This window comes from Diaporthe batatas (assembly GCF_019321695.1).
Source record: "Diaporthe batatas strain CRI 302-4 chromosome Unknown Contig00009, whole genome shotgun sequence".
Classification (NCBI taxonomy): domain Eukaryota; kingdom Fungi; phylum Ascomycota; class Sordariomycetes; order Diaporthales; family Diaporthaceae; genus Diaporthe; species Diaporthe batatas.
The window spans coordinates 20121-38099 of NW_025408556.1; the positions used below are offsets into that span (position 1 = coordinate 20121).

Consider the following 17979-nt stretch of genomic DNA (forward strand, 5'->3'; position numbering starts at 1 on the left):
TCATCCTGGTCCTCGGTCCGTCGCGGCCCGTGGGAAGCGACGAGACTTGGGCGCAGGCGTTCATGCGGAGAAAATCTGGGGTTGAGACAGGGGGGGCAGGGTCGTGGGCTGGCAGGCTGGCAGACCCTCGGGCTAAGTATCGCCGCGAGCATGATGTGGAAGCCTGGTAGCGGCTGCCCACATAAGAGGATGGGCCATGCCACGCACCCCGGCCATCGTATGACGCACTCCCTTCAAGCCCACCCAAGTTGGCGCCGTCAACGGTGCTCTACAGCAAGAACATGAGCGGCGCAGCCCTGGAACCAGCGCCGAGCGTCAGAGCAAGACAGAGGCTCGCGCGCATACGGGACTCATAGATCGGTCGTCGAACAGTCGACGTAGGCCTCAGTCGGGTAATCAGCGCAGCACCAAGTCGCGGGAAGGCCCACCGCTTTGCGGACTCGACGCAGAGGGGAGGGTGTGTTGATTTCATAATGTCATTTTGGCGGCAGACCGGCATTTTGCACAGTGTCTTCAACACGCTGAAAGCAAGTCCTCGCGGTTCTTGTAGCTTTATATATTCAGAAATGCGCAGGTATCCATACCCACCCTACAACAGCCACGGGTACTCGCTCAGACACACATGGACGATGAGCAAACCCAAGCCGGTACCGAACCTTTTGCCCATAACCCGCGGAACGGTACTTCCGAGATCCTCTAACGCCATTGAATAAAACTTGTAGACCATCGTGACCGCGTCCATATACAGTAAATGGTAAAAGGCGAAAAGAGAAAGAGAAAAAAGAAGAAAAAGTGCGAGTGGCTATGATTGGGGAGTCGAAACCGTCATGTGACACAATTAGCTGAGGGGCCAAGGGGCTGAGCTCAGATCATATGTCGGCCGTAAGCATTTCAAGCCTCGAGCAGACGTGTTCCACACTTTCTGACAGCCTCTGGAACCGAGCCATAGCGCGAGCTGCATTCCCCTCCTCTTCGTCGACATCAATAAGCTCATAGCGGGCGAGCATCTTCCCGGACTCCACGCCGCCAAAAAGGTCATGTGGTACAAGGCCGCCCAAGTCGAGCTCGGCAGCTGTCCGGCCCTCTGAGCAGGTTACGGCCGAAGAGCCGTGGTACAAGGCAAACTCGGGGTCGTTTTCGAATTGGTCATCCACGGGAAGCGGCGACTCGGGGGCCCTTGGTGCGCTGGGCTTCTCCTCGGCCATCATTGGGCGCTCGATGACCGGCATGTCAACCTTCTCGTCGTGTTCGGATTCAAAAGCCTCGCCGACAAAGTTGGAAGACTTGCCGGCAAGAACAGACGCATCAAGAACCGGTTCAGGGGTCTCGAGGACAGCGTAGACCTGAGGCTGGTAGTTGTAGGCCTCGGCGTCGACCCCGATCATGGAAAAATCCATATCCTGCTCCGGGAGCATGGCAAGACCAATCTGTTGGCGCTGGGCCTGCTGGTGGACGGCATAAGGGTTCACGTCCTTGGGTGCCTGCCGTGCGTCTTGCCTCTGGTCAACCTGTGGGGCCGGCTGGGAGGCAGGAGCCGGGTTTGTGCTGAGGCGCTCAAGAAAGTCCGAGAAGGAAGGCGAGGAAAGAAGCATGCGAGTCAGGTCAGAAAGGCGCTTGTTCTCGTCGATCAAGGCCCGGTTCTGAGCTCGCAAGTCACCGTTCTCGGTGACTTTGCCGGCAATCTCGGCTTCAAGCTGGGTGATGTATTCTGAAAAAGAAAAGAAAAAAGAAAACAGGTTAGCCACGAGTCCGTCGAGACGGTGTAGGTGACAGGATGGCAGACTTACCCTTTCTCCTAGACCTGAAGGCGCGGGCGGAGACCTTGTTGCGGAGCTGGCGTCGCTCCTTGCTGCTCAGCTTCTTGCCCTCCTCACTTGCCAGTAACCTTTCGTCCTCATCCATGTCGTCCTCATCCTTCCTGGGGCGGGGCAGGTTCATCAGGGGTGCACTGTTCTGGGAGTCGGGGCCCGAGGACTTGGCGCGCATCGAGTTCAGCAGCTGGGTGATCTTCTGCTCGACAATAGGATCGGTGGGCTGGGCCCCGCCCTTTTGACGGTGCTGCCTGGGCTGCTGGTTGGAGCGCTGCTGCTGCTGTGCGATGATCTGCTGCTGCTGCCTCTGCTGGGCCTGGGCCTTGGCCAGAGCAGCCTGCTGGTGCATGCCGGGCCAGACACGACCGGCATTGCTCTGGCTGGGCAACCCCGGGGGCGAGGGCAGGCCGTGGTCCTCGTGTCCGCCAATGGCGTTTGGGTTGACTGTGGAGTCGCCAAAGAACAGGCTCTGGTCGGCGGCGGAGGGCGAGTCAAAGTCCATGTCCATGGCGGCCTGGGCGGGGGAGGCGTTGAAATCAAAGGCGTCGTTCATGTTGGCAGCAAAGTAAGCGTCGATATCGAACTGCTGGTAGCCCGAGCCGATGTGGACGTTGTTCTGGTTGACCTGCAGGGTGTTGGCGAGGGCGCCGGGGACGATGCCGGTCTGCTGCTTGTAGAGGTCGTACTGGTGGCTGGGGCCGGTGAGAGGCTGTGCGGAGGAGGCGGACAGCAGCGAGCCCTGTGTGGACTGGACGGTGGCCGGGACCGGCCTGGCGAAAGGGGTGAGGTTCTTGGAGGCGGCAGGCGATAGCGAGGGCGAATGGGATTGAGAGTGAGGGTGGTACTGGGCGGCAGCGTCGTCGTAGCCGGACAGGTCCAGCATGGAGTCGACGAGGGGATCGACGGACCCGGGCTGCAAGGCAGCTGGGCTCTGTGACTTGATATGTTGTGTGGACATGCTCGTGTCTCTTTCCTTACCCCTGGTGACAACCCGCGCAGACGAGCTCGTCTTCTTATCCCAACAACAAGTGGCGATGCGGCAACCCAGGCGCGGCTTAGTCGAGTCGGGGTGGGATGCGGGCGGCGTGTCGCAGCGATTATCGACGGAGGCTGATCGGCTGGTTCGGTTGGTGGTGGTGACGGGAGAAGGACGGCGGATGCAATTTGGATAGCAATGGAGGTTGATGCTGTGCCAGAAGCGAGTAGAAGCAGATGTGAAACAGATTCGCGGGAGGAGGAGGAGTGGGAGGAGGAGGAGGAGGAGAAGGGACGGGCACGGGCACGGAGTGGGAGATTGGGGGGTTATCTTTGAGTGGGTGCCTGTGCTGCCGACGTGCCAGGATGGGCTGGATGGTCAGTCAGGGCGTCCCGGTGGAAGTGGGCGCAGCGGGATGGGGGCGTGTGTGTGGGATTTTGGAGAGGGTTTGGACAGGTGGGCAGGGGAGAAGGGGAAGACGGCGGGAGGGCGGGAGGGCCCAGTGCGAGAAGCGACAGGGAAGCTGGTCCCCGTCCAGGGAGAGGACGCGCGTCCTCGGCACCCTTGGTCACCCACTTTGATGCCCGACGGACCAATCAGCCCGCGCCCCCACCAGCTCGACCGCTCGGCTTGCCGACATCTGGACTGTGCTGTGCCCATCTGCGTGTCTGTCAGTCCGTCCGGATCTCTCATGATGGCGAGCTAGGACAGCACGGAAACCAGGGAAGCAAGCCGCGATAATGAGATGTGATCTCGAGGCTCGAACGTAGCAGGCCAGCAAGCCAGACAGTGCTGTCTCGTCGTCCTCTGCGTGGGTGAGGAGCAGGCTAGCAGCAGCGTTTTTTTCCTTTCCCTGTTGCCGTTTCACCGGGCAGGCTGACGACGACGCTGCCGTCCAAGGCCAGCACCCGGATATAACGCACACGCCAGCACCCCGTATATCCTAGGTACCTAGGTACTTAGGTACCTGGGCAGGTGCGCAGTGCCCACACCAAGGCTGACGGGAATTCCTCCCGTTCAGTACACAATCCTGTGCAGACTGCAGTCCCGTTTATATTGTGGTGGGCTGCCAGGCTGGCTGCCAGGCACAGCCTTTTTCGTCTCTTCCTGTCCTGGCAGCCTGGCCGACGCCTGCTTCGAGTCAGTCCATCCGAACATGCATGCCATGCCGCCATCTGCCGTTGCACCGGTCCACGACACATGCTGCAAAGCTGCAAAGCTGCAAAGCTGCAAAGCTGCAAAGCAGGCCTGGGCGAAAGAAACGGGGCCGGCACTCAGCATGAACAGCCGCGGGCCCATCTCCGAGCCCTCGGAGGTTGAAAGCGGGGCCCATCCGGGCAATCCAGCTGGACAGGGGGCCTCTCTTGTCCCTGCGCCCACCCAGCCTCGCCAGCTATGGAGTACAGCTACAACAGTACTATACTTAAGTATGTATGCATACTCGACCTTCGGAGACAGATCCCCACAAGGCGAGAGACCACCCTTCCACCTCCCTGCCGGGATTGGCAACTCATGGGTTTCAGCCCCTTTTTTCTCCCCCTTCTCCCCTCCCCTTGTTTAATCGTTGTCGACAGCATACTCGATTGGGACCCTCCAACTGAGGTTTGGCAATAGCTTCGTCGCTCGCCCTCCCGCTACGTCTTGGCCACACCCCGTCCTCTTACCGGGAGAGCTCCATGTCACGCGCCTGGCGGACACTGATGCTCTGCAAAGGGAAAGCCATATCCCTGGACTTGTCAGCCTATGTTTCCCTTGCAGTCGCGCAGCAACCGACGCCTATTTGAGCCAGCAATACAGTATCTTCAAACTCCTATCGATTGGTCTGTTCTTCTGCCCCAAGTGGTGCGCCGTCGATCTTGTCAGATCAACACATCGTGGCAGCTGCGGTCAACCCCGGCCAGGCATGGTGGAACTGCCTGCATCCCGCCCCGGTGGGCCACAATAAGTTCGGCCTGGTCCAGAGTTCTGGGACGACGGTTGAGCTACCACGGGCTTACGCGTCGGGTTGTGGGCGCATTATGTAGAGGACCTCTCTTGCTCTCCCGCCCGGGGGCGGAGACAACCCACGGACCGACGAGGTTTTATTTTTATTCACCAGGGTCTCACATTTTCCTGACCATACTTGGCTGCAAACCCTCCTGTTCCCTTTTCCTCGCCGGCCCCTAATTGGCCTCCTAGTCAGAGGAACCAGGTGTTGCCCGCTTGACGGCGCGACACATGCTCGATCAGGACAACGACCGAAGCAGTTTCCTCGACCTGCAGCAGAACCAGATTTAATTCATGCTGTGTGGGGATGTCCTGCCCTTTGAGACCCGGCATCTGTTCTCGACAGGCGACCAGGAGACCAGGACGGCCTCGCCACCACCTAATACTGTCCGCCCGGGCGTCTGCATGGCCCCGATGTCGACTTTGAGCCCAAATCTGGTGTGGTGCACGAGCCTGGTTTACTAAGCCCTAACATTGCATTACCGAGGTCTTGGCCAGCCGATTCTCTCACGAGACGGTAGGAGTGACAGTGACATCATGCCGTGGGCTCAGCAAACCTTGTTGTCGGGCACACAAGCTACCGAGTCAGCAAAGTCAAGTACAAGATGGCCTTGGTGTGCTCAGCGGTGGCAGGGTCGGATTGGCGGCATCGCCCAAGGTTATTGTGGCTTCGGCCCCGAGGCACCAGCCTGCTCAGCCGGTGGGATGACTCGACACCCCCGAAAGCGCCGATGCTGACCGGCTAGCCAACCGGACCTGCGGAAGATGTTGCTTTGAGTCTGGGTTTATCTCATGGCCGCTGCTGGTGCGGCACAACAGCTAGTGTTCGCTCGGGAACAACAGGCTGCCTGTGCAAGCTTCCCAGCCGAGTCTGGGCTGGGGTCAGGAACTTTGCCCCGGGCCCTCGGTTGTCGAGAAGATGATCGCGGCTGCGGCTGTGGTGGGGACGGCGCGGGAGGCCGCCTGAGCACTCGCACTAGACAGAAGCTGAGCATGCTGGGGTGTCGGCCGTTGCGCCCATTGGCGGGGGCTGTGAATACTGCTCCTTGAATAGGTTACCTAGCCCACAAAGAGGATAGCTTCGATGACGCTTACGTATGCATGCATGCGCACCTGTCGTATTGGTCGTCGGCACACAGATCCCACAGTTGGCCGCAGCGACCCAGAGCCCTCCAGCATTCCACAGCTGCTGCATCAGGGAGCAAATCTGGAGTGTCAGACTGTGACCGCATGATATGCCGGGGTCTTGTAATGGCCTGACATCCTGGCCGGTTCTCAACCACCAACATATCCTCCTCCCTCCTCGCCTCCTAGACGACCGAGAACATGCTTGAAGTTCTCCATGTAGCCAGCTGGGGTGGCCGCCCCGGCCCCGGCACAACAATCGAGCACCAAAGGTGTGGCTATTCATAGATGAAACGAAACCACAGCAAATGCGCGGCTTTCACAATGGTCCGACACGTCAACAGGCCTTTGTGGTCTAAACGTCTCGAATCCCCACTGACTGGCTGCGTTCCGCGTGCCGCAACCCCGGCCCATCCTTGACGCAGAGAGTCAATGGACAGTCACGGCCATCCAACAGCCGCCTCATTGAAGGAGCAGCCTCCCACCCTTGCACGGGAATGCGCGTCTTGGGTGACGGTCCAATGGCTGGTGCGGGCTGCCCTGTGACTCGCGTGCTTGAGAGATGCTCGAGAGATGCTCGAGAGACGACGTCCTGGTAACGCGAGGCCTTTGCAGAATGATCTCTATTTGATGTGTTCGTCTATACTACAATCACTAAACGCCTTGCTGGACTCGACTTGAAGGAGGCAACGGAGAAAGTGCGAGAGGGGTGGGTATCTACTGCGGCACGATGACCGCTCGGAAGTGCACCTCGCCACGGTTCAACTTGTCCATGGCCTCCGTGATGCCCTCCTCGGTCATGGGGTAGGTCTGGATGACGGGTTTGATCTTGTGCAGCGCCGCAAACTCGAGCACTTTTGGGGAGGGAGAAGAAGAAACCGTGTCAGCATCCTGGGTCAAAATAACCATCGAACTTGAGCCTCTGCCCGCGGGTAGGGGTCGACTTACTGTCCTTGTGCATCTGCCTGGCGGCCACGACGGAGCCCTGGACGGTGATGCCGCTTGCAAGCATTGCCATGTAGGGAATCGAGAAGTCTCCCGAGGCGACGGACAACGGGTGGATGGTGGAGCCGGCGGCCATGATGGGCATGAGGAGGTTCCAGTCCGGCTGGGCACTGGTGGTGACCAGGAGGCGGTCCAGCTTCCGGGCCACCTTGAGCTCCTTCTGGCCCTTGGTGGCGATGAACTCGTGGGCGCCGAGCTTGGTCGCCTCGTCCTTCTTGGAGTCGCTGCCCGAGAGCACGACAACCCGGGCGCCCATGGCACGTGCAAACTGGATGGCAATGTGGCCCAGACCTCCGACGCCCATGATGCCGACGGTCTCGGTGGGCCTGGTGTTATATGCCATGAGCGCGGTCCAGACTGTCGCACCGGCGCACTGGAAGGGTGCCGCCTCCTCGTCGCTGAGCTCGTCGGGGATCCTGAACAGGAAGGCCTCGCGCCAAACGGCATGGGATGCGAAAGAGCCCTGGTCCAGGTCGGCGGCTGCGTACATCTGCCTGTCGTTGCAGTACTGCTCGGTCCCTGTGAGGCACTGCTTGCAGTGGCCGCAGGAGTCGTGCTCGTAGCCCCAGCCAACGCGGTCGCCCTTCTTCAGCAGCTTGCAGTCGGGGCCGAGGGCCTCGACCACGCCGACGCCTTCGTGGCCCAGCACCATATCTGCATGTCTCTGCGCGGGAAAGACGATGTTAGCAGAGCTGCTTGGTGGGTGGCACGGGGACCGGGACTGGGAGAGGTACGTAGTGCAGGTCTGTGCCACAGAGACCTGAGGCGGTGACCTTGAGCAGGACCTGGTCGCCGGACAGCTGGTCTGGCTTGGTGGTGGTGGTCTTGTGGACTCCACCCTCGGAGCCCTTGAACACGGTGAAGGTAGGCATGGCGGCGGGTTCGTGTGAAGAAGCTGGCGAGGGAAAGGCAGAGAGAGACCTTTTGCGATGGATCGGGCGATGTTATCTTTGTTTCTAAAGTACGAGGATGGTCTACAAGTGCACGACACCTCCTCCTCCAGGACATGGCTCGAGAACAAGTCCTTTATATGCCCATCCTGACAGCCTAGCGTGCCAGTCCTATGCCTCCGACCGGGCGCTATGGCCATGACAAGGACCCAGCCAGTCACCGAGCAAAGCCGATGACGTTCTCGAAGGGAGGGCAAGAAGGGGAGGATAAAAATTCTCTTGTGCAAACCCCATTGTTTGAAGGGGACTCCGGTATCGTGGGCAGGAGTCACGGGAATTGCTGGGAGTCGAGGACCCAAGCGGCGGAAGACGAGGCCAAGTGCATCTCGTCAAAACGTCATCAGTGGGACCTCTTCCAGGTTTGCACGAGTTGTGCTGGACCGGGTGTCCCAGCCTGCCAGGCCGAGGATAAGATAGGCCGCAGTGACGGGAAAACCTTTTCTATTAGAGCCTGTGCCGTTTTGTCATCAAGGAGGCGGAGGGTCTGCTGTGTGCGCAATAGAGGGTCGAGAGGGTCGAGAGGGTCCGGGAGAGGGTCAGAGAGTGGTGGACACGAGCACAAAGATCCGCTGCTGCAGGCTAGCTGCGAATGCCGAGATGGGTTTGATGGGTTTGATGGATGGGCATGATGGGCTTGATGGGCTTGCAGGCTTGGTGGGCGAACTTGATGTAAGAGATGCCGAGGATCTGGGCCCGCCACGCCCCGCTGGGCACTAGGGGGATCCAGAGATCTGGGCAACGGTACCTAGGTACCTGGGTACCTGGGTACCTGACTACCTGGGTGCCCACTAACTGCACGCACTACATACCTACCTAGGTACTTAGGTACTATCCTCAACCTTGCCTTGCCGTCTGGTAATTTTTTTTCTTCTTATTTTTCTTCCTATCCCCTCGTCCTTCGGCGTCAGCGGGCAGTCTCCGTCAAACGCCGAAGGCGAGGGGGCCACCACTTTCCCATCTTCGCGGAGGCAGCCGTCACCGGCTGCACTCGAGCCTCGCCCCCCCTGTGCAGAGGCTCAGCGACACCTCGCCCTCGCCCCCCTTCGTGCCAAAGTCCACGGTCGCGTTGAGCGAGCTCACCCGCAGCCTCAACATGCCGCCGCTCTTCCTGCTCGCGCAGCCCACCAGCGGCAGCACCACCCCCTTCAAGTGGCTGAACTCGACTCGGGCACACGGCCCAGGTCCCGTTGTGATCTCGAGTGTCTGAGCCCGGTTGTTGATCTTCCACCTGCCCTCATACGCCGCCCATCCCGCCCGCGGCGCCGACGGCCTCGGGTCTGGCGCCACAAACGGCGCATTGTCACTGAATGGCCCGTCTGCAGGCCCTGCCCCCAAGGCGCTATCAAGCATCTCCGAGATGGCGCAGATCATGGGCCCGCAGATCTCACCCCCGTAGTTTGAGTTCGTCATGCACGACATGGCATGGATCACAACCTCATCTCCAGCCTCGGCCGTGCTGGGCAGGGGAAACGACGCCGCGTGCCAGCATCTGCGGCGCGGTCAGCAATGCCCTCTCGGCCGGGCGCGCCGTCCTAGCCTGGACTTACACGTATCCCTCATTGCCCCCCGCGTGTGAGATGCGCACAAGCTCCTCGTCTCCGGGAACCCTATCCTCGCCGCCCAGGAACTCGACCTGGAACCCGCAGAAGTAAGCGTCTCCTTGATCTTGATGGGCCAGGTCCGGGCGTTTCTTGAAGATTTCCTGTGCGATGCCCGGCTTGATCCATGTCTTGCCGTCCAACTTCACCGCCGACGGCGTCCCCAGGGCTGTGTGCGCCACGCCCAACAGGCCCTTTACGAGATCCAGAGACGTCGTCCACAGCCCAGCTGCGCCCTGCTCTGGGTATACGTGGAAGTCCTGCCTGTCCTCCAGAGCGCGCGCGCCGTTCTGGTAAGCCGTCGCATAGTTTGCTTCGGACTGTGGAAGCGGCGCGGCATCGCAATAGAAGGACCGTGCCATCCCAAGCGGCTCCAGGACTTTTTCTTTCATCAACAACGCGTATGATGGAAACCCATGCTCGCGGGCAATGTTTTCCAGCATGGCCTGCAGCACTGTCGACCCCCCGCCAGAGTACTGGCGCTGCAGGCCAGGGATGCCGTGCACGTACACGGGGGGGCTGTTGCCGTCGCCCAGTCCGCCCTGGAGGACCTCGGCCGACGTTGTGACATGGTCGCTCTGGGGGGCGTAACCTGGGAACCCGGACGCCGTTGTGCCAGCGGTATGGGACAAGAGCTGAGTGATGGTCACTCTGTCTAGAAGCTGGGCGGCCACGTCCTCGGGCACGCCTCTGGTCACGGCATTCTGCAGGAGAATATCGTATCCGGCCTTCCCAAGGTTGCTCCTAACTGGCTCGTCCAGCGACTTGATAATCCTGCCAACTGTGTCAACGGAAAATCACGCAGCCTATATTCAGGCTACTTTTGGGAAACTCGCCCTTCACTGTAGAAATGTAAAATGGCCAGGCTCTGGAAGGCCTTCGAGATGGAACAGGCTTGAAAGAGCGTATCCTCGTCAGGGGTTGGCCCATCAGGCAGCCTCCTTCTCCCCCATTCGGCGTGACGGATCTCCGGGCTTGTCTGAGCAGTCACACCAGAGCCGTAGAGTGCAGTTGATCGCGCCGCGGCTACAGTAGCGCCTGGTGTATTGTACTGCCCAACAGCCTTGTGTCAGCCATGGGCTCAGCAAGTGTTGCTCCATTATCTTGGCAGGGCCTGTTCCTTGGACTTCTAGTGTGTAACATTATCCCAAGTGCTGCGTTGCTCTAGAGCATTGCCCTGTGAGACCGACTGAGGGTTCATCACAGCTGCCATGCGACAAATGAAATCACACACCCAGGTCGAAATACCACTACCGTGTGCGTCCCCGCTGCTTTCTCGGTGTGCGAGGGGGGTGAGTGACTGGGTAAGGTACTCGTAGAAACCGGCCTGGTCGATCATGGTCGCAGTTGTGGGAAACGATCTCAAAAGCGTTGGATGCAGCAATACGAGGCGGTGGTCAACGAATCGTCAAATCGTCAAAGCTCAACAGATGCTGTACTATGTGATTTGTTCTTTGGTCAACCCCTGATTCTGGTTTGTCGCGTCTGTTTTCAGAGAGCAGATGTTTGTAGTCAATCAGCAGCACTCTTGGCGAGATTTCGACACTCGTGCTGCGACACACTGCTCTCGAGCTCGGGGGCCGAGGGGTGGTGCGCGGCGGATGGGTCATATACTACTGAAATAGGATCCAGGGCGGGTTGAAGGATGGAAGTGAATAGTAAGACGGGCTGCTTCCCGTCCGAGCTGCTGTCGCTCTCATTGGAGGACGTACCGGTATTACGCAGTATCCCACACTCTTTTCTAGGAATCTCCTCATTCCCATGCGCATGACCACTTTCCCGGGTTCTCTGCGCAGAATTAGCCTTGGGATAATCCCATATTACGCATTGGCACCTGCGTCGCAGCTCGCACTCCCGCCAACGTAGAGCGCCACGTAAGCTTCAAATGTTGGCTTGGAGAGCACACTATGCAGCGGTCTACACTGCCGTTACGATGTTCAACCTGTGTGCCAGCTACACGGAGACGGTATCATACTTTTCTACTAGACAGCCTCCTAACCTTTAACAGGACAGCCACTGTATGAAGGCCCTACATACGTTTTGTGTGGTTTCGCTTCTATTCCGTATACGTCCGAGGATATACATGGCGCCTTCATATGGTGACATACGTTTTGTATGTATGAGTATTAGAAACGAAACCACTTACTGGTATGCTCGTTCTAGAAGTAAGCGCGTGACTTTTTCTATGATATTTATCAGCCAAGTGAGTGGTAATTCCTTGGTTAAATAAATACCTACGTAGCCTCCTTCCTCGCGACTTGATGAGCACTGAAGCCATGAGAAAGGTAAAAGATTAGACACCCACCCTGACCATCAAGACTGAAGTCCACTGTGGACGCACCTACTCTCCTGCCGATCAGGAATTCACGACCATCGCCACCGGCAACGTCAACCCTGGCATCGAGGACACCATTACTCAGTTGACTCCCGCCACGCAGAAGCCCGTCGACGGCACTGACTACTGCATTCAAGACATTCCCAAGGGTCCAAGGTCCATCACCGGTGATTTGTCTCTATTTGAGCTCAATTTGTGCAAAACCTGGATTACTATCCCAGTCACGAACGTCGACATTAGCTACGTTTGAGAGGCACCACACGTCGTCACATAGTGTAGTGCCTGAGCTTGAACTGCTCAGGAATGGCTTCGCATTGCCTGTAATCTGATACTGTAAGGGAATACAGATAAGTCGAGCATGAAGGAGGTCTTTGCCCGGGGAGGCTGTGCTGTGAGTACGTCATTCGGTACATGGCCCCCACTGCCATTCCCAGGTCAGTCCTGAGAAACGAGGGCTGCCGAATATTTCCACTCTAGAGAGAACTGGATGAGTGTAGGGCATGCGTCAATCCCTCGCGTGGCGATAATTTCACCAACACAACATCGCCATTTTCCCCGATCCTACCCGGGACAAGTATACACTTACCCCAATGGCTATGTTGCCAACGGATTGGGGGGGGGGGGGGATGCCAACATAAGTCGAAACACCCCTTGTGCAGTCCACTCCCCCTTTCACCTCCAGCTCTCTTGGTTTGTGGTCTGGAGTATCCCGGGGTGACGTGCTCTGGCTCTGTAGCAGGCTGCTGACACTCACCGGACCGGGCCAGCTGCTGTGTCAGGGTAGATACCAGGGCCCAATGCCATCCTAGATACCTGAGCCCAGTGGGCAATCCTGGCTGCGATCCATTGTCGTCTACATCGGCCACTCGTGCACCCTCGGGAGGAGGAGCAGCGATACCAAGGTCCCGGTGATTTCCCGTGGCCCCGTTTGCTCCCGTTTGCTCCCGTTTCGTATCCACTCTGGACAGGGCCGTGTCAACGCAATCGGCTCAAGTCATTGTAGGCGTCCTCTATCTGCCTCTGTGTATCCCTGTAAGCCCTCGCAGCCTCCCTCAGAGCGCGCTCCTTGCTCAGATCGCCGGCACGGCCACCGACAGCGACACCGTAGTCTTGAAGCTCAACCTGGGCCGTCCTCATCGCTTCCCCGAGCCTCAAACGGCAATCCCGCAAGTGGGCAGAATAATTCACCAGGGCCTCGCGGACCTCAGGACTATAGACATCTTTCCTGACGTTCCACAAGGCCGCCTCAGCATTGGCCTGGCCGAGCTGAGCCTCAAGTGAGACACCAGTGGCTCGGTGCTCGAGGGACCGGGCGATAACACCATGTTTGGCCTCGAGCGAGCGGACGAGCAAAAGCAGAGCCTCCGTCTGCTTCTGAAGGAGCTGAGCGAGGGAATTGGTGGCAGCCAGACGAGCGCCGGCCAACGAGCCGGATTGTCGGTCGAGCCGGGAAGACAGCTCGGCAATGCGGCGCGCAAGTGAGGGTACCTGGCGGTGGGTGAATGAGGGATTTGTGGCCGGGAAAGCTGCCCGAGAGATCTGGACAGCTGAGGAGACGAGGCTGGAGGAGACGAGGCTGGCGAGGCCCTGGATGTGCTCATGCAGGGACGAGAAGGGAGGATTGGCCAGCAACAGGTGAAGGGTGTCGGGCGGGGGCTCCTCCAAGGCCGTCATGAGCGGGGGCAGGAGCAACAACAGGTCCAAAAGAGGCCCCGGTAGCTCCGATGCCCCCGGCGCGGCTGCCGAGACGGCCTGGGCTAGCAGATGGTGTTTTGCGGACACAAGACGACGGGTGTCAAGTTCCTGAGCAGTAGCCAAGGGTCAACTGGGGCACACACAAGACTTGACAGACGGGTCTAGTTGGAATGCACCTCGCGAACGGCGGCCCTCTGCCTTGCAATGTGGCTCTTGTCATCCCTGGTTGTGCCGTCAGGATTGAGTATCGCGGTGGTGAGAGTGCCGTACAAGGCAGCGAACCCTGGGTTGCTCTGGAGCACCGCCTCTTCGACTGGCGGCAGCATCATGCAGAGGGTTGTAGTAAAGGTCAGCACGGGGCCCGGCGAGACTGTCTTGTTGACGGACCTGGGTAGGTACTTAAGTACCTAGGTACCAAGGCACTTGCTGGGGCGTCTGTTGTTCGTGGCTTACATAACAATCAGCCGTACGGGCTCGGGGCGAGTCCCAAAATTTTGGCTTACGCGCATCCACCGACCGACCCTGCTTGGCCGGGGCCCTCAGCAGACAACGGCCCAGGAGACAGCAACTGCAGTGAAGACGCATCTGCGAGTGACGACCCAAGCTCCAGTCCCGCGACTGCGACCGCAAACCCACGACCGCCAACACTTGTGTGGTGGAGCCGAGGAGCCGAGGACCGCGTTGCACACCCATGGCACCGACATGACGATAAGCCACATCACTTCAGCCATGTCCTCGACCTTACTGCCCCTGCGGACCGTCCTGGCCCGACCGGCAGCCTCACACTTTTGCCCTGCACAATCCACATGCCATCGCGCCGCGAGGGCCTTTGGCACGTCCTCCGCCCTCCTCGCCACGGGCTACCCTTACCAAGGCGTGCCTCGCGACAGCCACGGCCTCTCCGTGCCCATCCCTAAGCCCAGCTCCAGGTCCCCCGAGATCCCGCCCTACCCATATGGACCCCGCCGGGTTTACAAGCAGTCCAATGGCGGCCTCTACGGCTCCTCGCGCATCCAGTTCGGCAACAATGTCTCCGAGAAGCACGATGTCAAGACCCCTCGCAAGTGGCGCCCCAACGTCCAGCGCCGGCGGCTGTGGAGCGACTCGCTGAGCTGCTTCGTCCAGACCAGGGTCACCACGCGCGTGCTGCGCACCATCGACAAGGCTGGAGGCCTCGACAACTACCTGCTCGGCGACAAGAGCCAGCGCATCAAGGACCTGGGGCCGTGGGGGTGGAAGCTGAGGTGGAGAATCATGCAGAGCGAGACCGTCAAGCTGAGGTTCGCCGCGGAGAGGATGGCCCTGGGGCTCCCGCCAAAGTCAGACGGTGTCTTGGAAGCTGAGGCCCTGCAAGAGGCGATCCTTATGGGCTTGATACCCGCTGGTGCCCCTGCCCAGCAGACGCAGCAGCTCATGGCCGAAACTCAGCAGATGATAGATGGGGACGAGGACTTTGTCATCGGCAAGGATGAAGGCTTCATGAAGGAGCAAGCGCCATGACACTGCGACCCACACATACACAAATGTAAAATGTACAAAGTTTCTGCGAGCGCATATGCCCGGTTCCGTATCCCGTTGGGTACATGCCGTGTGTATTTTCTATTGACGCCCTGGCACCATCGTGGCCGATGGCATTCATTGTATATCTACAGAAGGGGTACACCAGCCCAGACCACAGTACTCGCCCAATCACTATTGCCTCTTCAAGCGCCATTTCGAACCCGGCAACACCGAGCCGGGTCGTCGCACATGCTGCGCCTCTAGAACCGCAGGTCCCAGCCGATCTTAGGCCCTATGATAGGGAGCTCATCGGCCACGCTCTGTACGTCCTTGTCGCCGCGGCCACTCAGACAAATGACCACATCCTCGCCAGGCTTCATGGTCTTGGCCAGCTCGATGGCGCCGTAGATACCGTGCGCCGACTCCAGCGCAGGTATGATGCCCTCAAGCTCGCTGATGAGCTTGAAGGCGAGGAATGCCTGTTGGTCTGTGGCGGCAACAAACTTGGCGCGCTCGCTGTCCTTCCACGAGGCCAGCTCCGGCCCGACGGCGGGGTAGTCGAGGCCGGCGGAAACCGAGTGCGTGTTCTGGATCTGCCCGTGCTCGTTTTGGAGCACATATGTTTTGACGCCGTGCAGCACGCCCTTGGAGCCCGCCGCCAGCGTCGCCGAGTGGCGCGGGGTGTCAATCCCGTCGCCACCGGCCTCGACCCCGAGGAGCTTGACGGACGGGTCGTTGGAGAAGGGGTAGAACATGCCAGTGGCGTTGCTTCCACCGCCGACGCACGCCACGACGGCGTCCGGCAGCTTGCCTCGCTTCTCCAGCATCTGCTGCTTGGTCTCGTTGCCGATGACGGACTGAAAGGTCCTCACTATCGTCGGGAAGGGGTGTGGGCCGATCGCAGAGCCAATAATGTAGTGGGTATCTTCCAGCTGAACCACCCAGGCCCGCATCGCTTCGTTGACGGCGTCCCGGAGCGTCTTGCTGCCCGCCTCGACGGCGACCACCTTGGCGCCGAGAAGTTTCATGCGGAAAACGTTCAGGGCTTGCCTTCTGACGTCCTCCTGCAGCCGTGGTTAGTACGAGGGCAGCGTCGGTTTGTGGGGGGGGGGGCGGGGGCCACGAGACTTACTGCACCCATGTACACTGTGCACTCCATGCCAAACTTGGCGCAGACGGTGGCAGTTGCGACCCCGTGCTGGCCCGCTCCGGTCTCAGCGATGATCTTAGTCTTGCCTAGCCTGCGCGCGAGCAGGATCTGACCAACGGCGTTGTTGATCTTGTGACTTCCGGTATGGTTGAGGTCCTCCCTCTTGAGCCAGATGTTGGCACCGCCAGCGTGCTTGGTCAGCCGCTCGGCAAGATGGAGCTGGCCCGGCCGGCCCATGTACGGGTAGTATGAGCGGAATTCGTCCCAGAAGGACGGGTCGTCCTTGATCTTGTTGAAGCCATCCTCGAGCTCGGACAGACAGTCCATCAGCGACTCGGGTACGTACTGTCCGCCAAACTCACCGAAGCGCTCCGGGATCTTGCCATGCAGTGCGGCGAGCTGGGACACCAGGCTGGCGTCGTCGCCATTGACATGGTTGTCTGAGATGACGGCGCTCACAGTGGGCTGGGCGCTGGGCTCCTTGGCCTGAGAGATTGCCTCGACAACACCGACTTCCCTCGTCAGGCCATCTTCGGGGGTCCGGCCACAAAGGTATGAGCAGTACTCCTCGACAGCTTTATAGCGCTGATCCTCGGGTGCCTTCTGCAGGGTGGTGACAATCATGCTGCCCACGACTACGCCGTTGGCGATCTGTGCGACGCTGGTAAAGTGGTCGCGGGTGGAAACACCGAAACCGACGGCGGCGGGCTTATCACCGGAGTACTTGTTGACACGCTCGAGCAGCTCGGGCAGGTTGGCGTTCATTGTACCGAGGGCGCCCGTGACGCCCATGCGCGAGACGACGTAGATGAAGGAGTCGGCGAGCTGGCAGAGCAGGCGCATGCGCTTGTCTGAGGTGGCGGGGGCGATTAGGGGAATATAGGAGAGGCTGTAGCCCAGTGTCAGTCGGTGGTCGGTCGGCATGACCATAGAAGCGAGTGGGATGGTGCGACTGACCCGGCCTTGGAACATAGCTTGCGGAAGGAGACGGCCTCCTCGGGGGGCAGGTCGCAGATGATGAAGCCATTGATGCCGGCGGCCTTGCAGTCGTCCAACAGCGCCTCCTCGCCGTAGGCGCGCATGGGGTTGTAGTAGCCCATGAGCAGCACAGGCGCCTTCAACCCCCTTTTCCGGGCATCACGAACCATCTGAAGGGTGCTCGACAGGGTGACGCCATTCTCGAGGGCGACCTGGACACGGTCAGCGAGGCGTCTTGTGCGCAGGAAGGGTTGGGTCGGCTGACGGTGTTGGAGGTCTGGATGGTCGGGCCGTCCGCTATGGGGTCTGTGAAGGGCACCCCGAGTTCGATGATATCTTCAAGGGGGCGAGCATGTGTTAGTGACCGGTCGAGGAGGGGCAGGGAAGGGGAACTGATGGCAGCGTACCTGCACCTCCCCTCTCCATGGACAGGCAGATCTCGGCGGTGTCCTCTGGCTTGGGATAGCCTGCAGTCACATAGGTGACCAAGGCGCTCTGTGGGTCGTTGAGGGTCTTGTCAGCAGGGCCATGGCGATTTTGGACAGGAGCTTTTCCGCGTCTGCTGTCATGGTGCACATACCCGCTTCTCGGCCTTGCACCGTTGGAATGTCTGCTTGATTGCCTCCATGTTGGATCTTCTGAACCTGTTTGACGAGTTCGCAGGGTTCGCGGGTTCAATTGGAGACAAGGGGAGGAATGAAGTACGAGGGAGGAGGGGCTGGAGGGGGGGGGGAGGTAAAGAAGGCCAGAGGGCAATCTAGTCGATTGAGTCACCAGAATTCATCTTGGACCAAGCACACTTACTCCGTATTCAGACTCCGATGCGGCACCGGGATGCTGCACGTACCCCTGCATCCCGCCCAAACTATA

At 59.6% G+C, this 17979-nt stretch overlaps 6 protein-coding genes across 6 annotated transcripts; 1 reads left to right on the plus strand and 5 right to left on the minus strand.

The window, feature by feature from the left end:
- Positions 1-869: 869 nt before the first annotated feature.
- KVR01_007788 (uncharacterized protein) lies at positions 870-2769 on the minus strand (the record flags this gene model as incomplete). The annotated part of the gene is made up of 2 exons (XM_044790657.1): positions 870-1708; positions 1788-2769. 2 exons carry the CDS (start codon positions 2767-2769, stop codon positions 870-872), a joined length of 1821 nt encoding a protein of 606 aa, XP_044642766.1.
- Positions 2770-6615: 3846 nt separating this feature from the next.
- On the minus strand, positions 6616-7775 carry KVR01_008128 (uncharacterized protein; the record flags this gene model as incomplete). Its single annotated transcript, XM_044788632.1, has 3 exons — positions 6616-6752; positions 6847-7567; positions 7638-7775. 3 exons carry the CDS (start codon positions 7773-7775, stop codon positions 6616-6618), a joined length of 996 nt encoding a protein of 331 aa, XP_044643106.1.
- A 1053-nt stretch (positions 7776-8828) lies between these two features.
- KVR01_007784 (uncharacterized protein) lies at positions 8829-10790 on the minus strand (the record flags this gene model as incomplete). The annotated part of the gene is made up of 4 exons (XM_044790942.1): positions 8829-9342; positions 9401-10225; positions 10288-10502; positions 10686-10790. The coding sequence occupies 4 exons, from the start codon at positions 10788-10790 to the stop codon at positions 8829-8831; spliced, it is 1659 nt and encodes a 552-aa protein (XP_044642762.1).
- A 1001-nt stretch (positions 10791-11791) lies between these two features.
- KVR01_008126 (uncharacterized protein) lies at positions 11792-13879 on the minus strand. The gene is made up of 2 exons (XM_044792808.1): positions 13658-13879; positions 11792-13589 (listed from the first exon to the last, which is right to left on the minus strand). Exons 1-2 carry the CDS (start codon positions 13808-13810, stop codon positions 12762-12764), a joined length of 981 nt encoding a protein of 326 aa, XP_044643104.1. The 5' UTR covers positions 13811-13879; the 3' UTR covers positions 11792-12761.
- Positions 13880-13993: 114 nt separating this feature from the next.
- Positions 13994-17914, minus strand: KVR01_008155 (tryptophan synthase TRP5). The gene is made up of 6 exons (XM_044784091.1): positions 17690-17914; positions 17517-17604; positions 17375-17445; positions 17089-17321; positions 16114-17020; positions 13994-16045 (listed from the first exon to the last, which is right to left on the minus strand). The coding sequence occupies exons 1-6, from the start codon at positions 17735-17737 to the stop codon at positions 15242-15244; spliced, it is 2151 nt and encodes a 716-aa protein (XP_044643133.1). The 5' UTR covers positions 17738-17914; the 3' UTR covers positions 13994-15241.
- KVR01_008355 (mitochondrial 54S ribosomal protein YmL24/YmL14) lies at positions 14211-14981 on the plus strand (the record flags this gene model as incomplete). The annotated part of the gene is made up of 1 exon (XM_044782505.1): positions 14211-14981. The coding sequence occupies one exon, from the start codon at positions 14211-14213 to the stop codon at positions 14979-14981; it is 771 nt and encodes a 256-aa protein (XP_044643333.1).
- Positions 17915-17979: the final 65 nt, after the last annotated feature.